Below are 21,132 nucleotides of genomic sequence, written 5' to 3'. Positions count from 1 at the left end.
CATTCACATGGAGGAACTGGTATGACCCTAAGGCCCACCCACCAAGGTCCCATTGTAGACCTGGGCTGTCTGAGAGCAGTTCCCCGTGTGACTTTCTCTGGAAGCCACGTGAGCACTTCCCACTGTGCTGGTGAGGCGTGTCCATCAGGTTTCTTAGCTTTTCTTAGAAACTTTCCCAAATTGGCAACCCCACTGAACTAACTTCCAAGGTATTTCTTGACATGCGATTTTGACTTAAGGTTATGAGTTAGGGGTAGAAGTTTATTAGGCGATGGCACTTGGAATCTGGATCCAGGGGACCCAGGGAAGAGGGAAAGTGATGACGGGTTGGAACAGGAATTCGGTGAGGCTCTCCTTTAGGCACTGAGGGGTAGCATCCAAGGTTGTCGTCTCTTGAACTTCAAAGAAAGAGCTTCTCTCTAAGTCCTCAAGTGGGAAAAGAGCCCCAGGAGGCTGAGCAGGACTGACGGTCTGAGTGGGGTCCTCGGCCACCAAGCCCCGTCTCCGCCAGTCTCTGTCAAAGGGCAGTGATGAACCTGGGATCCGACTGCAGCGATGCTCTGCTTCCTTGCAAAGGCAGGGTCTGAGCGCTGGGTCTCATGCCCTGCCCTGTGCCGTGAGGCCCCTCTCACACTCTGCTTAAGTGGCAATGGAGCTCTTCCCCACTGTAGGTCCTGGAATGCTCGAAGTAGAGCAATTTCATCTCTCTCTCTCTCTCTCTACTAAGCCTTTTCAACTGCCACCTCCAACACACTTGTCTGTCATCTCTGCATAGCAGAGGTCACAAAAACAGGTATCACTGAGGCCTACTAGGGAAAGAGGGACGATGGAAGCCGGCCTTTGGAGTCCCAGACGAGCACCTCTCACAGGGACTCATGCGCTCCCTCACTGTACAGACAGGTGCCACAGAGAGAAGTGTCTCGGGCAAAGCCACACAGCCTTTCAGTGAAGGAACTAAGACTAGCACCCAGTACTCCTCAGCTGAAGGCTTTTCTCAAACACCCCTCCTGACGTCCACCCAGAAAAGCAGCAGACACGTGATGGTGGACGAAGGAAGACTTATGAAAAAGGAGGGCGTGAGCACAGGGGCACAGCAGCTGAAACGGAAAGAACTGTATTTGAGTCTTGATCATAAATACTGAGTGTGTGGTTGCTCCTCAACCCTAATCTCAATCTCTTCATCCGTGAAATGGGCTGCCAAGAAGAGGAAGAAAGCACTCCCGTAACTCACAATGCCATACAGACACAAGGCGCTGCCCCAAGGGCTCTGACGTGGGGGAGGGTGAGACGGCGCAGGTGACACAGTCTTTTTTTTTTTTTTTTTTTACAGGCAGAGACAGACAGTGAGAGACAGAGAGAAAGGTCTTCCTTCCATTGGTTCACCCCCCAAAACGGCTGCCACAGCTGGAGCGCTGCACCAATCTGAAGCCAGAAGCCAGGTACTTCCTCCTGGTCTCCCATGCGGGTGCAGGGCCCAAGCACTTGGGCCATCCTCCACTGCCTTCCCGGGCCACAGCAGAGAGCTGGACTGGAAGAGGAGCAACCAGGACAGAATCCGGCACCCCGACCAGGACTAGAACCCAGGGTGCCAGGTTTTAGGACCCTGAAATTGGGTGCAAAATGCTCTGTTGGTGTGCATTTTTCTGGGAAGAGATAGATAGTTGCATTACCTTTTTATTTCCCAGAAGAGATGAACGAGAGCTGCTGATGTTAGTACTGGACACCACTACCATTGATCTGAGAACTGTTCCAGAGGTCCAGAGAGAAAGATGAACACAACTAAATCCTTGTGAGGCAGGAACCGCTGCTGATGAGTGCACGGGGTCTCCAGGTAAAATATAGGTTGCCACTCAAACCTCAATTTCAGATCAATAGCAACGTAATGTTTTAGTGTAAGTCTGTCCCAGGTAACGTTTTCCTGAAGCTCTGATTTCACCAGGTGCCCTGCATTTTTACTTGCTGAATCTGACAGCCCTAAAAATTCGCTCACGTCAGCAGAGGAAAGGCAACTTGCAAGCTGCCTTCCCCACCCTGTTTTCTCAGGGACACGAGGGGATGCGTCGGGGCTGGCTGACACGCGTGAGCGCCGGGTGCCTTCTTGCCACAGCAGAGGCAGATGTGAGATCTGGATGGCCTGGAAGCTGCATGGGACTGTGTTCCCTCCTCAAGGAAAGCAAAATTGCAAGATAAAAAATTAAACTATTTGTTTAAACAAGAAAAGAAAGCACAATAAACTGCTGTAGCCTTGAGTCTTGGAAGAGATAAAAAAATAGTAGAAATCAATATTTCCTGCAAATGATTTCTAACACAGAGTATTAAATTAAAATTGCACTATTACTTTGGATTTATGCAACTGATGAAGCATTAATTCCTTGTTCTTGAGAGTACTTAATAAATGTTTATTAAAGAATGTTTAGTTTCTCCTGGGGACTTGTGCCAGGAATGAAAGCAGAGATGTCCCGATCATTTGCATGTCATATTACCTGGAGCAAAGGTATCTGGGAAAATACAAGAGATCTGTATGGATTTTTAAATACAATACTAAGTTGTACCTTTTCCCAATTTAACTTTTGCTTTTCTTTTCAAGCGTTTTGGATTTCAACCGCCTGATAGAATTTTAAATTTTGAAACACTGGCTCTCATATTTTATCAGCCGTTTTCCCTTTTTCTTAAAATGAAGGCCCACCTGTTCTTTGAGAGAAGCTATCTGCCACAAGGTAGCATGCTCATTATTGCTTCTACAGTTTGCTGGCACATGTGATGTATTAATTTCCCAGTTGGTCTTTGTATCAGATATAGCAATGTAAGAAACACCAGGATTTCTTAAAAAGTAACCTATCAGTTTTTTTCTATATGTTTCATAGCTTTTTAGAAATAAAAGTTTTTCTCCAGCTTAAACTGCTTGAAACAATATATAGAGACAAGCATGGAATAAAAGCCAAACTTTTAATTTATTCTATATTATGCATCATAAGCAATACTAATACCAGAGAAATTCTTGACAGTTTCTTCTCAAAGCATTGGAAAGTTCATACAAATTTATGCATGGAAAACATATGAAAGGGCACTCATCAAAATGCTAGTCGTAATTATCTCTGGTGATAGTGAAATTACAGGCAATTTTTATCTTTTTCCCTATCCATATTTTTTGATTTTTCTCAAGTAAACATATTAAAATGTAGAGATAACTCTTGGGAAAAAAGAAAGCTATTGCTTGAGAAACGATATTTGGGATATTAAACTTGACATTTGAAAGCCTGAGTTTTCACTTAGCATATTTTCTCACCAGTGATGGCTTGGAATTACAGCTCACCTTGCCATCTGTTAAATGGGAATGAAGGAAACACCTTCTGCTCCTAGTTATTGGGAGAGCAGCAGACAGTGTATATAATGCAACTTGCATGATGTGTGTTATTTGCTTAAAAAACTGTAACTTTTGTTATTATTAGTATGTGCTAAGAATCTAAAAACAAACTCCTCAGGTACCCTTTAAACTTTATTTAAATATGTTCTTGAATCAAAAGATGGTAAACACTTGGCTACTTTAGGAAAGCGTTTAGCCTAGTGGTTAAGATGCCCATGTGCCACGTCAGAGTCCCTGGGTTCGCTATCCAGATCCGGCTTCTGTCTCCAGGTTCCTGCCAATGCAGATCCTGGGGGCAGGGTTGCAGCGCAGTGGGTAAGCGGGTGCTAGGGATGCCTGTATTCTGTACCAGAGGGCTGGGTGGAGTTCCCGCTGCTTTACCTCTTTTCCAGCTCTCTGCTGATGCACCTGGGAGCAGCAGGTGAGGCTCACATACTTGAGTCCCTGTCACCCATGCGGGAGATCTGCATGGGGTTCCTGGCTCCTGGCTTTGGCCCAGCTCAGCCCTGGCTATTGCAGTCATTTAAGGAGTGAACCAGCATGTCTCTCTCTCTCTCTCACACACACACATACACATACACATACACATACACATACACATACACATACACACACACACATTCGGCCTTTCAAAGAAATAAAAACAAATTAAAAAAAAAGTTTTTTAAAAAAGCATGAAAATCAGAATTAGGCTTTTTTTTCTTATTTTCAAAATTTCAATTAGTAAAACATGTCAAATATACAGAAAATCACAAGAGAAGCCCACTTGCTTGAGAAAACTCTTCTTAAAAGTGAAATGCAATAGATATGGCTTAAGCCCTAGCTTCAACTTCTCCTATCCTAAAGCTGACTGTATCACTTCACTTGCATGTACACTTTGGTGCTATTTCTACCTGTGCTCATCCTACATCCATACTGTCCATACTTCGTGTTCATACACAATACAGAAACACGGAGCCTGGTCAGAGCCTCCTCCCACTTGGAATGCTTTTCTTCCTCATTTTCCCATCATAATACTTTATTTCCTTTTAACAAAATTGTTTTGTCAAAAGGAATGACTCCAATTATAAACTTTGCATTGTACACGAACACATATTTAGCTTTAAGCCATTCCAATCACCGAAAGATAAGCCAGATCCCCCTGAAGGCTCCATGTTGAATAGTTTGTAATCCACATTCCAGTAATGACTTTTAAAACACGGAACTTAAGTCATTACATCATAATGAGCTTGTTCATTTATTAAATTGGGTTTTACTCTAAAATATTTATGTTCTTATAAAAACAGAACAGGCCTAATTAATCAATTTAACAAGGGACTGCTGTTCTATATACCAATAAAATCTTTTTCTAATCCTTATGCAAAGTTAAAGTGCCAAGCCATTGTTGGGAAAGAACTACTAATTTTCCAAATTATTATGACAAATATGTCCATTCAAATACTGTTTTTCAACCTAAAAATGTAATTTATCAGAGTTGGTACTGCCCACTATTAAATGGCACTAGCACATATATAGAATTACTAACAAATTGGTGTCAGTTCGAACGGTGAACCCGTTTATCTCCTGGTGGTCACTCCTCTTCCTAATAACCACAACCTCCTTTATTTTGAGAGGCAAAGAGGCCGCCAGACAGACGTATAGAGAACCCCCATCCGCTGGTTCACTCCAAATACCTACAACAGCTGGGCAAAAATCAGGGACTAGTAACTCAGTCCAGGTCTACTTTAGAGGTGACAGGACTCAACTACTTAAACCATCACCTGCTTCTTCCCAAGGTGTGCATTAGCAGAGAGCTGTCATCAGAAGACGAGCCAGGGGGCCAGTGTTCTGGCAAAGTGGGGCACCTGTGACGCTGGCATCCCATATGGGAACCTTTTCAAGTAAGGCTGCTCTACTTCCAATCCAGTTCCCTGCTAATGAGCCTGGGAAAGCACCACAAGATGGCCCAAGTACTTGGACCCCTGCCATCCATGTGGGAGACCTGGATGGGGTTCCAGGCTCCTGGCTTCAGCCTGGCCCAGCCCTGGCTGTTACGGCCATTTGGGGAGTAAACCAGCGATGGAAGGTATCTCTCTCTCTCTCTCTCTCTCTCTCTCTCTCTCTCCCCCCCTCTCCCTCTCCCTCTCCCTCTCTATATAACTCTGCCTTTCAAAAAATAAATAAATCTTAAAAAAGAAAAAAGAAGAGGAGACAGGACTTGAACCCAGACACTCTGATATGGGACGTGGCCATCCCAACTGGCATCTTAACTGCTGTGCAAAACACCCACCCCACAAACTACCTAGTTTAAAAAAGCCATTCTGGGATTCTGCCTGCAATGACTACACAGACTATTATTGTACTCACTTTGAAAACCGGCAAGTGTTCAGTCTTCCACAGTTTGTTGCAAATGATGACAACAAATAAGCTATCTCATCTGTAGGATTTCTCACTCCCACAGCTGATGCCCTGGGCCAAGACTGTAAACTCGCAGGGTACCCAGCATTCTCCCAGCGTCCTTCTCCCTGTCAAAAACTCTGCTTGTCTCACAACATCTTGCCACCTCATCTGGCCACACTACTCTTCTTTCTGCTGGCAGCAAATTAGGATTTGAGCAGCTTGCTGTATCCCTGACTTTGCTTTGCCTTTTCTATATGCCATCCATGTGAAAGAGTCTAGTCAGTGTCATTGGAATTAAAAGCAAGGAAAAGAATATAAGCACTGGGGTGACATCCTTCTAATTCTTTCTGCCACTGAGAAGCAAACCTTTGGTAACTCAATAATAAAAATATAGTGTGGCAGGAATTTAGCCTAATGGTTAACACATTGGTTAGGATGCCCATAGATGAGTACCTGGGTTTGATTCCCTGCTAACACACAGACTGTGGGAAGCAGCAATGATTGTTCAAGTAATGGGGTTCCCCCTACCCACATGGAAGACCTGGATTGAGTTCCAGGCTCCTAGCTTTAGCCTCATCCCAGCACGCACAGTTGCAGCCATTTGGGGAATGAACCAGTAGATGGAAGCTGGCTTTCTCTCTCTCTCTCTCTCTCTCTCTCTCTCTCTGTTCCTCTGCATCACAAATAAATTAATAAAGTTTTTTAAAATTTAAATACAAATAACCCAATTAAAAATGGGCAAGGACCTGAACAGACATTTCTCCCAAAAAGACATACAAATGGCCAACAAGCAAATGTGAATCAAAACCATAATGAGATACCACTTCATACCCACTAGAATATAAGTTAAAAAGATATAACAAATGTTGATAAGGATGTGGAGAAGTTGAAACCCTCACACACAACTGTTGTGAATGTAAAATACTGTAACTGCTTTAGAATAGCCTGGCAGGTCCCCAAAAGATTAAACATACAGCTACCACATAACCCACAATTCCACCCCAGAGAAATGAAGCAAATGTCCACACAAAACTGATACTTAGATGTTAATAATATTAGTTATAATAGTCAAAAAGCTAAAACAATTCAAATGTCCATCAGCTGATAAGTGGATATATAAAATGTGTATATTCATTATTGAGTAACAAAAAGAACTAAGTGCTGATACATGCCTCAGTATGGATGAACCTTGAAATTATTACACTAAGTGAAAGAAGGAAACCACCTAACATTCAACTTATGTGAAGTGTCCAGAGTAGGCACATCCATGGAGACAGAAGTAGACCAGTGGATACCTAAAGCTGCTGAGAAGCTGCAGTAAATGGGGGGGGGGGGGGTTACTTAATGGAGGTGAATGGGTGTAGGGTTTCAATTATAAAACTGAATGTGGAATTGGCTTGAACAAATATGTGACTATCCTAAAAACCATTCAATGCGTACTTTAAGTGTATGGATTGTACGGTATGTGAAAGATGCAAGGAAGTAAATACAGTCATGAATTTAGAAAATTCCTTGTGTTCAGGAAATTTAGGAAAGTTAGACTACAGCTCTCTGCTTACAATTTGAGAAAGAAAGCAGGTGATAATGGTTCGCGCATTATGTCCCACTCATCTCATCCTTCAGTAAGAACTTCCCTTTACTTACTGATGTAGAAGTCTCAGCAGGAGTTTTGGCATCTCTGGAAGATGCAGAAATAATTGCTCCATTTGCTCTCCTGGTGTCTGCCTGTTTATCTGTCTACCCACTCATTCATCCATCCATCTAGACATCTACCCACCTTTACATCTACTCATCAATATTTCCTTTACTCATTTATATGTGTTATTTAGTGTTTTGTTCATTTATTCAACTTACCTGAAAAGCAGCGGGTGGGAGAGGGGTAGATAGATCTACTCCCCTAATGCCCACAATAGCTAGGGCTGTGGCAGGCAGAAGCCAGGAGCCAGGAACTCAATCCAGGTCTCCTACATAAGTGTCAGTGACCCAATGACTGGAGCTGCCACCTGCTGCCTTCCAAGGTACACATTAGCAGGAAGCTGGTATTGGGAGCAGAACCAGGACTCAAACTCAAGGCACTCTGGATGCAGCTGTTCCAAGTGGCAGTTAAACCACTGCACCAAATGACCACCCAATCCCCACCTAAACTTTGTTTTTAATCAGAAGAAACCCCAGGGGGAAAAGCCTTCAGTCCCTTCATTGTTCTGTCCCCTGCGTTACATGGTTTATTTAGAAAGCTGAGGCCCCATAAGGACATGTACCCAAACCACGAATTTGTTAAGCCTTTAGTCTCAAATCCACTGCATTTGGCAGGCAAGGTCTGATCAAATACGAGTAGAAGGTAAAAATTTGACTCGGGGCTTAAAGAAACTTCAGGATGAATGAGAAACAACATATTGTGCTCAAAAAGCAGTGGAAACTATGTTTGAAGGCAGTTTTTTTTTCTTTTACAAAAACTGAGCTCCGGAGGGCAGAGTCCACATCTTACTCATGTTTGCTTTACACCACCTCTGACACAGAGCAGATGTGCCATGAACACTTTAATGAAGGAAGGAATGATTAAATAAATAAAGTTCCTTTTGGTGGGGTTATGTTCTTGGCCTTGATTCAAATATCTCCAATTTTTCTAGTCTGGTAGAATCTTTTTGAATGCTGCTGTCACCACCCAACATCTCTTTTCTTTCATTCCAGCATAAAGTTTTTTCGTATCGTAATACTTCTGCAATCAGGATCCATCTCTTATGATTGATTTATTTGGATAATGTAGTGCTATTTTTCCTGGAAAACTGTTATTAGAATCAATGGTGCATCTTACAATCATTGACATCTCAGAGCTCAGGAAATTAACTTGCCAATAATAGCTTGCTGTCAAAGTATTGTATCATTGGAAAACGTGATAGGTGTACATGTAAGTCATTTGAAACTGCTACACGAGTGAAAGAAAAGACAGAACAATCTAACAAAGATAAATAATAGATCCTGAATTTTGATCTAAAAATTAACTGCACAGGTTCATCATGCAGAATGCATGGTTCGCTGGCAACACAATTAGGAGTGTGCTTGAACCAGAAGCTTGATAGTAATCAACGGCCTGAGAAGCAGCAGAAAGCCCTTGGAGTAACTCCCAGCCAAAGTTGGCACCTGTATCCTGCCTTTCCTTCTGTTGCCCAGTAAGTTACTGCCCATATACACAGGTATTCAAAAAGCTCATGGAAATGCATATTTTGAAAAAGCTGTTGCATGCATTTCAATATTCTTTATGCCTAAATAAACTTACCCTTTAATTTTTCCATGAGCGATTTGAAATAGAGTGAAGCTCTGCCCCACAAGCAAGAAATCAGAATGAAAAAGAGACTGAAACCCTTACCGCAGGAGGAGTGGTCGAAGGAATAATTTGAGTCGCTTGTCTCTCCAATGACTGAGAAGTTGACGTGTTTCCAAATATTCGCATGATTATCTTGTGAGAGAACATGTTGTGATTGAATTAGGACTGATGTATGGAAGCTGCTGGAGATGTTCACTTGTTATAAATTAAACTACATTGCTCTTCAGAAATGGGTTGGGCTGCCTCTGAAACCAGCTACCCATCTCTGGAAGTGTTTGTGTTAAAATGTGATGACATCTTCTAGGGAATGGAGGAAGCCCCGTGATCCCAACCCCCTGGTATTCACGCCTTTGTGTCATTCCCTCCTTTGATTGTGGGCTGGACTTAATGAGTCACTTCTAATGAATAGAAGGGATAGGACTTGCAGACAGGGTCATTAAAGGCAAAATGGTGTAACTCTTTACACCTTGAGTCACTTGCTCAGGGGAAGCTGGCTGTCAGATATTTATCAGCCCATGGAGAGGCTCCATGCCAAAGGACCGAAATCTCTTGGCAACAGTCAATGAGGAAGCTTTAAGTGAATCTTCTAGACTCAGCCAAACCTGAAAGTTTTTGAACCTCTGGGTGAAGTTTGACTGCAGCCTCCTAAGAGACCCTGAATCAAGAACCACCCCGCTAAGCTGCTCTGGGTTTTCTGAGCCTCTGAAACTACAACATAATGTGTGTTTTTCAATTGCTAAGTTTTGGAGCAATTTGCTACACACTAATAGACGACAACTACAGGGATGTTGTAGTCGATTTCCGCTGTCTTGTGGGACTACTTTTATTGTGGTCCCTTTGACTTACAAGGTTATTCTCTGTTGGGACTTAATGCTGAGCAGATGGAAGCAAATCACCCCTGACGTGCAGTAGTTTAGGGCTACCAGGATGGGCTTACTATGTAGACCCAACCTTACTGTTAGTTGTGGTAAGGAAATTTCACCTCCATAGACTTGGTGTTAGCCAAAAGGCAAAGTTTCCAGTCTCAGAAGTCTCTTGAGATTTTTGGGGGGTGAAGTGGGGAGCACTGAATGGAAATCTTGGACCCATAAACAGCCAAAGAATCTTGGGCATCCTCTCCTGATTCCTGCTTGCTGCGTTTCCACCCCTTCTTGTCCTGGACCCATGTCTGGTTAGCTCGTCCTAAGAACTCTTAAAAGGCATTATCTTATTTATGTCTTTCAACAACCTTTGAGGTAGCTTTTATTATCATCATTTCACAGAGCAGGAACTGATCCTGACCTTGTTTATTCACCCCATCTCTCCACCCATTTCTGGCCACCATGTCTTCGCTCTTAGAATCCTCCTCAGAGGTGGGCCCACTGCCCACTTCAGCTCCACCACTTCTTTATTCTTGTTTCCACCCTTGCCCCTCCGTCTGCCTGGGCCTGCTGGATTTACCTGTGTTTGCTTAAATGCAGGCTTTGCCCCACCCAGCACCTGTGTGGCCCATTCCTGACCTGCCAGATCCTGACGGTCATTATCCACTCCTGGCCATGTTCCAGGGCTAGGAAGCTCCCCACTCAGCCAACATGCCAACCCAGTCTCTCTCTCTCTCTCTCTCTCTCTGCTGCCCTGGTAAATTAGTCCTAGCATGTGGTTTCTGCCATGGACAAAGGATTTTAATAAGTTTGGGGGTCCTCTGTGACAGGCTTCAAGATTCTGTTACATTTTGAATCCTCTCAAGTCAACAGGCTCATTCTGTTCTAGAGAACATAGTCCACACTTTGTTGTGTATTGTAGAGGGTTAAGCTGCTGCCTGCAGTGTGTGTGTGTGTGTGGCTCCACTTCAGATCCAGCTCCCAGCTAATTCACCTGGGAAGGCAGCAGAAGATGGCTCAAGTCCTTGGGCTCCTGCACCCACGTGGGAGACCAGGAAGAAGCTCCTGGCTCCAGGCTTTGGTTTGGCCCAGCCCTGACTGTGGCAGCCATTTGGGGAGTGAACCAGTGGATAGAAGATCTCTCTTTCTCTCTCCTCTTCTCTCTCTCTCTCCTCTTCTCTGTCTACCTCTGCTTCTCTTTCTCTGTGGCTCTGACTTTCCAATAAATAAATAAACCTTTAAAAAAATGAAAACAATCTTTGTAGTTTGATTTTAACCTTTCATTTTCAACATTATAACGATTGTCTTTGAAGTATGGCATTAAGGCTCTCAATAAAAGTTTAGTAAAACAGCAATGTTTCTAAAGAGTACAGATCTGGGGAAGAATGGGACTGGAAGAAATAGCTATATTTATAAACATGTTAAGATCTGCTTGAAAGCAACTGCTTATGGATCAGTTTATCTGGACAATGTCCACAGGATTCATAATGGCATACCTAACTTTTTCCCCCCACTCCAATACAAAGGTAACAGGCAAATGCACACTTGCTTTTCTAAGTATCCTTATATGAACTTTTTTGTACAAACCAATGCCAACAGTTGAATTAAAAGTAGAGGACAGGGACCAGCACTGTGGCATAGTGAGTAAAGCTGCCACGTGCAGTGCCAGCATCCCATATGGGCACTGGTTCAAGACCCAGCTGCTCCACTTTTGATCCAGCTCTCTGCTGTGGCCTGGGAAAGCAATAAAAGATAGCCCAAGTCCTTGGGCCCCTGCACCAGCGTGAGAGACCTGGAAGAAGCTCCTGGCTCCAGGCTTCGGATCAGCATAGCTCCGGCCATTGTGGCCAACTGGGGAGTGAACCAGAGGATGGAAGACCCTTCCTCCCTCTCTGCCTCTCCTTCTCTCTCTGTTAACTCTGACTTTCAAATAAATAAGTAAATCTTTAAAAAAAAAAAAAGTAGAGGACAAAGAGTTATTTTGAAGGCATCACGCACCTATAAAATACTCAAGCAAAATGTGACGATTGCTTTCGATCGAGTAGCCGATCAAAACGTCCTCTCCATTTGGTCCTAATTGTTAGGTTTCTGTGCCTTCCTCATCCGTAGACTCTCTGCAGAAGGATCAGCCTCCAACAGGCAGCTCCACAGCCTTTCTGCTGCATTGCTTTGCTTCACTTGGATACCTTGGATGTCCCTACCACTTTACACCACGACGTTCCTGCACTGAACTCGTGACGTGGGATCAAATGTGAAGGGCAGCAGCTGGCAGCCGCAGAAAGGCCTGAGCAGTTACACTCCAGGCTCTTTCCAGTGGGCAGTTCAAAGGCAAAGCAATCGAGTCACAGAGGGAGGGGCATTCAACTGAAATTGTGACAATCCAGTGTCTTCGTTACTTTGAAGACCAAAGTGTGTTTGATCCTTGTTCTGCCACCTGCCTCCCAGGAGCACCGTGGGCAGCGTGCTGCTGCAGCTCGGCTCCCTCCTAGTCTTCCATTCCCGTGCACACCACCTCTCCGAACAGTCAAGAGGAGCAGGAAGGGAGAAAATACTGTACTTAATCAAAGCAAATGGCATGAGGGAGAAAAGTATTTCCTTTTAAAAGTCGTGTTTTTCATTCATCTGGTCATTATAAAAGGTTTTTAAAATGTTCTAATCTTGTTTTTATACAGCATCCAGAAGATAACCACTGATTATGCTTCGGTGCAAGGGAGGGGGGCTTTTATTCATGCACTGTTTGTTAAAAACACTTATGACCACACACACACATATATATATGGTAAGTAAATATATGCCTTTGTGTCCTATTTCCACTTCCAATTATAACACTCAGTAATATATACTTCCAAAGTTTTTTTTTTTTTTTTTTTTAATTCAAGAGTCAGGGAGACAGAAACAGAGAGAATTCCCATCTGCTGCTTTGCTCCCTCAGCGCCCACAAAGGCCAGGACTGGGTGGGGTTGAACTTGAGAACACAGTCCAGTTCTCCCATGTGGATGGCAAGGACTCAAATATTTGAGCAATTGCCTGTTGCTGCCCAGGGTCTGCACCAGCAGAAGTTGGAACCCAGAGCCAGGAATTGATCTTGGATAGGCTGTTATGGGATGTGCATGTCTTAGTCTGGGATCTTTATCCTAGGCCAATGCCTATCCCCTATGCCTTGAAAGTGGATATGAGTTTAGGGCTTAGTAAAAATATGTTTCATTTGAAATGTAATTCAGGATTATAATATTATTATTACTTTCTAAAGATTTATTTATTTGCTTGAAAGGTAGAGTTACAGGGTAGGGGGTGTCTTCCCATCTGCTGGTTCACTCCTCAAATGGCTGCAATGGCTGGAGCTGGGCCTAACTGAAGCCAGGAGCCTGGAACTTCCTCCAGGTCTCCCACATGGGTGCAGGGGCCCAAGGACTTGGGCCATTTTCCACTGTTTTCTGGCCACAGCAGAGAGCTGGATCAGAAGTGGAGCAGCCAGAACTTGAACCTGGTGCCCATATGGGATGATGGCACTGAAGACGGCAGCTTTACCCACTATGCCACAGCACTGGCCCCCAGGATTATAATATTATTTTGAACATCATACAACATATTTCCTCATAATTCTGTACTCCCTTTTGCATTATTTATGTTATCTAGATTTTGGAGAATATATTTTTGGATGGTGACTATGACTGCTAGCAGTTATATTTTATGATAAAATAAGTTTAATTCAAATGTATTTTAATTATTATTTGAGAGACAGAGAGACAGACAGAGCCCCCATCTGCTGGTTCATTCCCCAAATGCCTGCAGCAATTGGGAGCTGGGAACTCTACCCAGGTCTCCCACATGGGTGGCAGGGACCCAGCTACTTGGGCCAACACATCTGCTTCCCAGGGTCTGTATTAGTGGGGCCAGGATTCAGACCCGGGTACTTGCTATGGGAGATGGGATGCAGGTGCTCTAACCTGTTTCTTAACTGCGAGGGCAGACGTCTACGCTAAGAATGTTGTTTTAAATCTCTTAGTTTGCATTATGTCTGATATTTATATTATGAAATTTTTTATTCAATTCATTAGCATACTATCAAAGATCTAGCATTACCTTTGAAATGAAATAGTTGTATTTCTTATAATAATAGGCTTCTGGGAAGCGCGGATTTCAAAACTCCATCTTACAAATATTTATTAAACTCTTCAGTGTTACATCAGTTTTCCTCCCACACGCCCATACTGCAGTCCTGGTATAAGACACAGAAGGAGTAGTAATCAAGAATTAAGTTTTTCTTTTTAAAAACTGTCAAAAGCTTGCTACCCCAGCATCCAGCGACAGGAGGAGAAATGTCTCCAGTCTACTACAGTCCCCTGCAAGCCAGGTTTTAATTTGTTGAGTAGGGGGAAAAAGCCTATAAAAATCTTGGCAAAATACAGAGCTGCTAATTTAATCATTTTTAGTAGTTAAAGCAGCGATTTCAAGTGCTAACACAATCTGTTGAAAGAATTAATTTCCAAGGTAGGGGAGATTCATTTATTTCCACTTGTTCTTCCCAGTTTTTCAATCTAAGGCTCTCTGGGAAGGCATCAGGCACCCACTGAAAGGCCCCCTCCCAAGATTCAGGAGTCTCAGGCTCCAGCCCAGACCCTGGAGGGGGAAACAGACTCCTCCTCCCTGGAGAGGGTTTTCCAGGCACAGAGGAAGTAGGTCTCAACTGATCAACACCTGCAGTATCAGTGACCTGCCCGAGATCCCAGTAAGAACTAAAATTGGGGTGAAGTATATGGAAGAGCAGGGCACCTTCTTGCTGCCTCGAAGAAGGGAAATGGTGCTTTGCCTCTCACCGGATTCTGAAATCTGCCAGTTCTCGTCGCCTCTCATAATTCAGGTTCTTTTGAGGTGTTACAGTGGTGCCAGACTGTGATACACCAAAAGATACTCTTCCGATTCCTGACAGCCCCTGGATCTCCCCAGGTAAAGCCAGAGGGTGAGACCTCAGGGACCTCGGGGAAGGGTAGCTACAGCAGAAACAGCTTCCAGAGGATGCCAAGCCCCAGCCCTGAGGATCTTAGTGCCACCACTGAGACCAGACAGCGTTCATGTGGACTGGAAGGGTGAAGACAGAGAATAGGAAGGGAAGACAAAGACTTAGACACCACCGGATTCCCAAGAAGGAGTTCCAAGACCCTTTCTCTTCCTCCATGATGGCGCCAGGAAGCTTTCCGGATGCCATAGGCCCTATTTTCCCTGCACAAGGAGGGCAGAGAAAAACCATCTGGGCTGTGGGCCTCAGCAGGGGACAGGGGCAGCCTCAAAGCATCCCCTTGAGCCTCAATGCGACTGCTTCCCAGACACTGAGAGTAACACAGAGCTGTGGCTTTGGCGCCCACCTTGTTTTCTGCAGTCCAGGAATGATGATGGACAGAAGTCAGGACACAGAGTGTCAAGGGAGTCCCCGCGGGTAGGAGGAGGGACAAGGAAACAACCATCTGGACTCGGAACAGGAGAGGGACTCAGGACATAGGACATTCTGCCAGACACAGCAGGCACGCCCTGACAAGGACAACGCCCTACTGGCTCTCCCCTGATGCTGTGGCACTGTGCAAGGCCCCACGTCCCAGAGGAAACTAAGATCTGGCATCTGCCACTTGGCAGAATGACCCTCAGAGAAAAAATCAAGTTGTAGAAAAACTGAGAAAGGTAGGTATCTTGCAAAGTTGATTTGCATCATGAGATTTATGGTAGTTACATATATCCCATAGAGACTCCAATAGGTTCTAACACATCCCACAAATCACAAATCATTTTCTTTCGTGTTATATTTATTAGACTGAATAAGAGCTGGAAGCCAGGAAGGAGTGTGAAGAGAAGAACATCTTGGGGCGGGCATTTGGTGCAGCTGTGAAGATGGTTGGGGACATCCGCATCTAATATCAGAGTGCCTGGGTTCAAGTCCCAGCTCTGCTTCCAGCTAACGCCCTGAAGGGCAGCAGCTGACTGCTCAAGTGTTTGGAGCCCCATCACCCGGATGGACTTCTAGACCCCTGGCTTCGGCGTGGCCCAGCCCCGGGTTGTATATTTGGGGAGTAAACCAGGGGATGGGATCTCTCTCTCCCCCTGTGCCTTTCAAATATAACAAATAATATTTTTTAAAAAAAGAAAACGTCTTCATTGTCTCTGATCAGTAGCATCTTCAGATTGGAATCACAGCTTTCCTGTATTGCTTTGAGGTCTGTTCAAGAATGGATTGCTTGATTCATCAGATGCCAGAAATATCTGAAGGACTGGACCGTGCTGCCTGCTTTCGTCACCTGCTCAGCTCGTAGGCTCCCAGAGCACTGCAGTGGTTCCTTCCCAATCCCTGTGGTGCAGGAATTCTCAGCGTCACCACCTCCCTCCACCCTGCCATGAACTTCTATGTCTCTGCCACTCTACAAGGACCTGGGATACAGACAGTGGGCAAAGGGGCATGAGTTGTCAGAGATCAGAAATGACACAAACCAGAGGGAACCTCAGAACAGTTATTTCCGTTCTTGATTCCAAGCAGATCTACAGCCAAATCATTCAAAAAGAATGACTGTCTATTCTATCGTTAAATACCCCCAAGGCCAGCAGTCTGTGCTAACTTGCTTCAATGTATAATCTGTATTTTGAGAAGGTTCTTTCCTTTGTCAACTCTAACCCTAAGTCCATCATCTCCTTTTGTTCTCTTCTCAGTGAACTGGGATAAAAATACACTATACAATGCAGTTCTGAAATCTTGTTTTTGGCTTAAATATTGGATTTTGGCTTAAAGACAGCATTTACTCTGCTAGAGATGCTGGCCCTTTTAGAAAAGCGTTTCTGGCTTCATAGAGGCTTTGCAGCTTGTTCCCCTGGAGGCAGGCTACCAGCGGCTAACATGGTGATCCTGGGTGGGAAGACGCCAGGAGCTGGGGGAGCCGGGCTCAGCTCTGAGGTGCTCTCTTATCCTCAAAGCTGCCTGGCTGGAGACACTGAGAGAGCACCAGCAAGCCCTGGCCAGTGTGTAACCCGGGTGGAAGAGGGAAGGAATCAGCAGGGGAACCCATCCCTTAGTCCCCGGTGGAGGCAGCCATGACCAGGGAAGCCAGAGCAGAGACTCTGGCAGCTAAATATTTTTTAAACAATAAAGATTTATTTATTTATTTGAAAGGCAGAGTTACAGGGAGAGAGGAAGGGGGAGAGGAACAAAATCTTCCGTCCATTCATTCACTCCCCAAATGGCCACAATGCTCAGGGCTGGACCAGGATGAAGCCAGGAGCTTCTTCCAGGTCTCTCACATGGGTGGCAGGAGCCAAAGCACTTGGGCCATTCTCTGATGCTTTTCCCAGCCATCAACAGAGAGCTGGATCAGAAGCAGAGCAACAAGAACTTGAACCTGTGTCCATATGGGATGCCAGCATTGCAAGCCATGGCTTTACCTGCGATGCCACAACACTGGCCCCAAGAAAAGTATCTTGAAGTCTTTTACAACTTTGTGAAACTAAATGGCTAAGAATGTTATACTATATATACTAGAATATATATAATATATAATATAGAATGTTATACTATATATACTATATAGATATATATATAATAAAGATTTATTTTATTTATTTGAAAGAGTTACACAGAGAGAGAGAGAGGTCTTCGATCTGCTAGTTCACTCCCCAGATGGCCACAATGGCCACAGCTGAGTTGATCTGAAGCCAGGGGCCAGGAGCTTCTTCCAAGTCTCCCACGTGGGTATAGAGGCCCAAGGACTTGGGCCACCTTCTACTGCTTTCCCAGGCCACATCAGAGAGCTGGAACTCAAACCAGCACCCATATGGGATGCTGGTGCTTCAGGCCAGGGCTTCAACCTGCTGCGCCACAGCACTGGCCCCACTACTATAGTTTTAATGTTCTGTGATTACAATTTCTTCCTTTTTGTCTATCTTCACAACAAGTTTTTGTTTCTTTGGGCATTTTCTCAAGAAGTTAAGAGAGGGCATATCAAAATGAGAGCTAAATTATAATTTCACAGCTAGATTTACTTTGCCATGGACACAGTAAACAGGCAAAATCTCCTTTTCAGATCAAACAAAGGGAGAGAAAGTTTTTAAAGTGAGGACATAGTTTTCCTCATGGGCACTGTCTACCTCAGCAAAACACACAATCAGAACAAGCCTGTTACTACAGACTTCTAGTTTAGGCCACCAAAGATTAGAGATGGGACTTGAGCACCCCCTTGACTTGCATCCTCTGGCCTGCTTTAACAAAAGCCAGGAGGTAAAGAAAGCTAGGCATCAGAAGCAATGTGAAGAGAGGTGGCAGGCCTAATAAAGGCTGCTCTGTACAGTGATCTGCCCTCAAGGAGACCCAAAAGGCCAGTCCACTGCATTGGTTTTCCATGTGGAAATCTAGGGCTTCAGTAGAAGTCAGCTTATGAAGAGCCTGGCAGCTCTGCCTGCCATGAGTTGGATCACTGGAAATGGAACTGCCCTGGAGTCGAAGGACGCCCAGGTCAGAGCCACAGATCTCGGTGGCTCTAAGCTGAAAAGCTCTTCACACTTGGCCCAGCTTCCAAAGTGACCACTGCTGCTGAGGAGTTGGCCAAGTAGGGTCAGTAACTTTGCAGGCAGAAGATGCCACCTGCCTTTACCTGGCCAGCTCTCCTCCCAGGCCAGCTAGGTGATGGAAATCAACTGGGTGCCTTCCCCAAGGAGGTTCATACCCCATGTGAAGAGACAGGTCTGGGCTTCATAACTGACAAGGCCTTAAAGCCCACCTGATTGTTATCACGTCCCTTCTGTCAGTTTTGTTTTTTTTTTTTTTTAATTTGACAGATAAAGAGAGAGACAGAAGGTCTTCCTTCCGTTGGCTCACCCTCAAATGGCCACTACGGCCAGAGCTACGCCGATCCAAAGCCAGGAGCCAGGTGCCTCCTCCTGGTCTCCCATGCAGGTGCAGGGGCCCAAGCACTTGGGCCATCCTCCACTGCCCTCCCAGGCCACGCAGAGAGCTGGACTGGAAGAGGAGCAGCCGGGACTAGAACCTGGCGCCCATATGGGGTGCCGGCGCTGCAGGCAGAGGATTAACCAAGTGAGTCACGGTGCCGGCCTTCTGTCAGTTTCTATTTGCCTCTCAATCAGAAAACTTAGTCATAGTTTAGACCGCAGCTCTCTTAGGTTCTCCAATAATGACTCTGTCCTTTGTTCTAGACCCTGTCTAGCCCTTCTGGGACCTCATTCCTTTGTAATCATAGCCTCTACTCTTACACCAATGGCTCTACTCCCAACATGTGTGCATTGATGGTCCCCTCCCCAACTTAATATTGTATGATTGTTCAGAATTTCTCTACAAACTTCTCTACCTGCAAAAGATGAGTGGCCTTTCTCCCAGTCTTGGTTGAGATCAGCTTTAAACCACATCCATCAGTCTTTACAAGGTTCCAGAGACCCTCCTCATTTCCTCTCCTCTGTAAAATCCTCTCATTACTTGGTTAATGCCACTCTTAGGATCATTGCTATTTTCACCCTGTCTTATACAACCATGTTTAAGTGTTTGCAGGAGTTTATAATGGAACAAGCCAAGGCCTTCAGCAACCAGGCAGTCAACCAAATGCTGCTACAGGGATATACTCAGCTCCCCACTCAGGAGACAGTGGCTTGAGACATCACCCCATGCCAGCAGAGAGTACCTCATTGCCCCATGTCAGCAGGAAGTAGCTCTAAAGACAGATCATCATCCCTCCACCCCTCCTGGACTTTTGGGACTAATGTCATCCCATACAACTCTTGCTTTATAAAGAACAAAAGGGGAGAATGTTATTAAAATGGCACAGTCTTATCTATGGCGCGTTCTACATGCGGGACACCATTCTAGGCTCTAGCCCCCACCCCCATTGCTGGAAGCCAGGTGACCACATGGTCCAACCACCAGTGTCAACTCCACCCCCATCTAATGGGATTCGCTGCTCCTACTTCCCTGCCCATCCCCTGGCAAAGTTTCAAGAAGACCAGTTCCTGAACACATGGCTCTCTTTCTCTTCATCTCCTGATCTCTCTCTCTCTCTCATGCTTTCCTCTCTCTTTTTCCTTCTTTGCCCCTTCCCAGTAAGTTGGGTTTCCCCTAATAAACCCTTTACCTTAAAATAAAAAAACAAAGAGAGATAGAGAGAGGGCATATTAAGCCTACTTCTCGGCAACCATTAACCCAGAAGCTTTTTGTTCAATTTCCTGTGTCATCTCTTTTCTTTTCATCTCTGGAATACGGTGACAGCTTCAAAAAGGACTCCTTATTTCTCTCTCCTCACCACCCACCCTCCCCCAATTCATGTACACATGGTTGTAACATATCACGGTTATTTTGTCTGCCTTCACCAGCTTCTTCACCTCCTCACTACCCACAGAATAAAGTCCCAGTTCCTCAAACTGGCATTCTACAATCCGATCCAGTATATGAATCTATCTTTAAAAAACAAAAAGGCAGAGTTGCAGAGAGGGAGGGAAATACAGAGTGAGGGAGACAGAGAGATCTTCCATCAGCTGGTTCACTCCCCAGATGGCCGTGACAGCAAGGGCTGAGCCAGGCCACAGCCAGGAGCCAGGAGCTTCTTCTGGGTCTCCTATGGGAGTGCAGGGGCCCAAGCACTTGGACCATCCTCCACTGCTTTCCCAGGCACACTAGGAAGGAGCTGGATCAAAAGTGCAGCAGCCAGAACCTGAACTGGTACCCATATGGGATGCCAGCATTGAAAGTGCTGCTTTACCTGCTATGCCACAGTGCCAGCCCCATGAATCTACTCTTAACACCACTCATTACACAAAGTTCACTCCAACTATTGTCCCTGACCATGGGCTGTGCCTATCTGAACATCATTACTCCAACCTTTATCGAATTTCAGTTCTGTCCCCTTCATTTATTTGAATTCAGTCTGGAGTTCAGAGTAGTAATATTAGTTCTCTATGTTACACAGAAATGAATTTTACTTTGCAGAAATTCTGTACCTGTTTTCAGCACAATTTGACAATACATTTCAATAATCATTAAAATGGTCAAGTCCTTGGATTCAGTAATCCCACTCCTGAGAATTTATTGTCTAATAAACAGAAATTGAGGAAAGAATAAGTCAATTATTATATACTTAATGAAATACAGCTACTTAAAATTATAAGCGCTTAGCTTATGGAAATGCTGATGATAAATAGAAAAAGCACAGAACAAAACTGTGATTAAATCTGGAAAG

At 44.7% G+C, this 21,132-nt stretch overlaps 1 protein-coding gene across 6 annotated transcripts in view; it reads right to left on the bottom strand.

Moving 5' to 3' along the window:
• Positions 1 to 21,132, bottom strand: part of RPS6KB1 (ribosomal protein S6 kinase B1) — a 222,813-nt gene that overhangs the window by 74,260 nt on the left and 127,421 nt on the right. Inside the window, exon 16 of one of the 6 annotated variants that reach the window (XM_070059936.1) lies at positions 9,179 to 9,197. The exons of 3 other annotated variants lie outside the window; for them this stretch is intronic. In XM_070059936.1, the coding sequence (XP_069916037.1) occupies positions 9,194 to 9,197 (4 nt within the window). In that variant the 3' untranslated portion in view covers positions 9,179 to 9,193. Of the gene's footprint in view, positions 1 to 9,178; positions 9,198 to 14,038; positions 14,145 to 20,886; positions 20,986 to 21,132 lie in introns of those variants that run through there. 2 more of the 6 variants (XM_070059930.1, XM_070059927.1) reach the window with 2 other exon arrangements.

The sequence above is a fragment of the Oryctolagus cuniculus genome, chromosome 17 (assembly GCF_964237555.1).
Source record: "Oryctolagus cuniculus chromosome 17, mOryCun1.1, whole genome shotgun sequence".
Lineage (NCBI taxonomy): Eukaryota > Metazoa > Chordata > Mammalia > Lagomorpha > Leporidae > Oryctolagus > Oryctolagus cuniculus.
The sequence above is the reverse complement of the archived record's forward strand: the minus strand, read 5'-3'. Positions and strand labels throughout refer to the sequence as shown.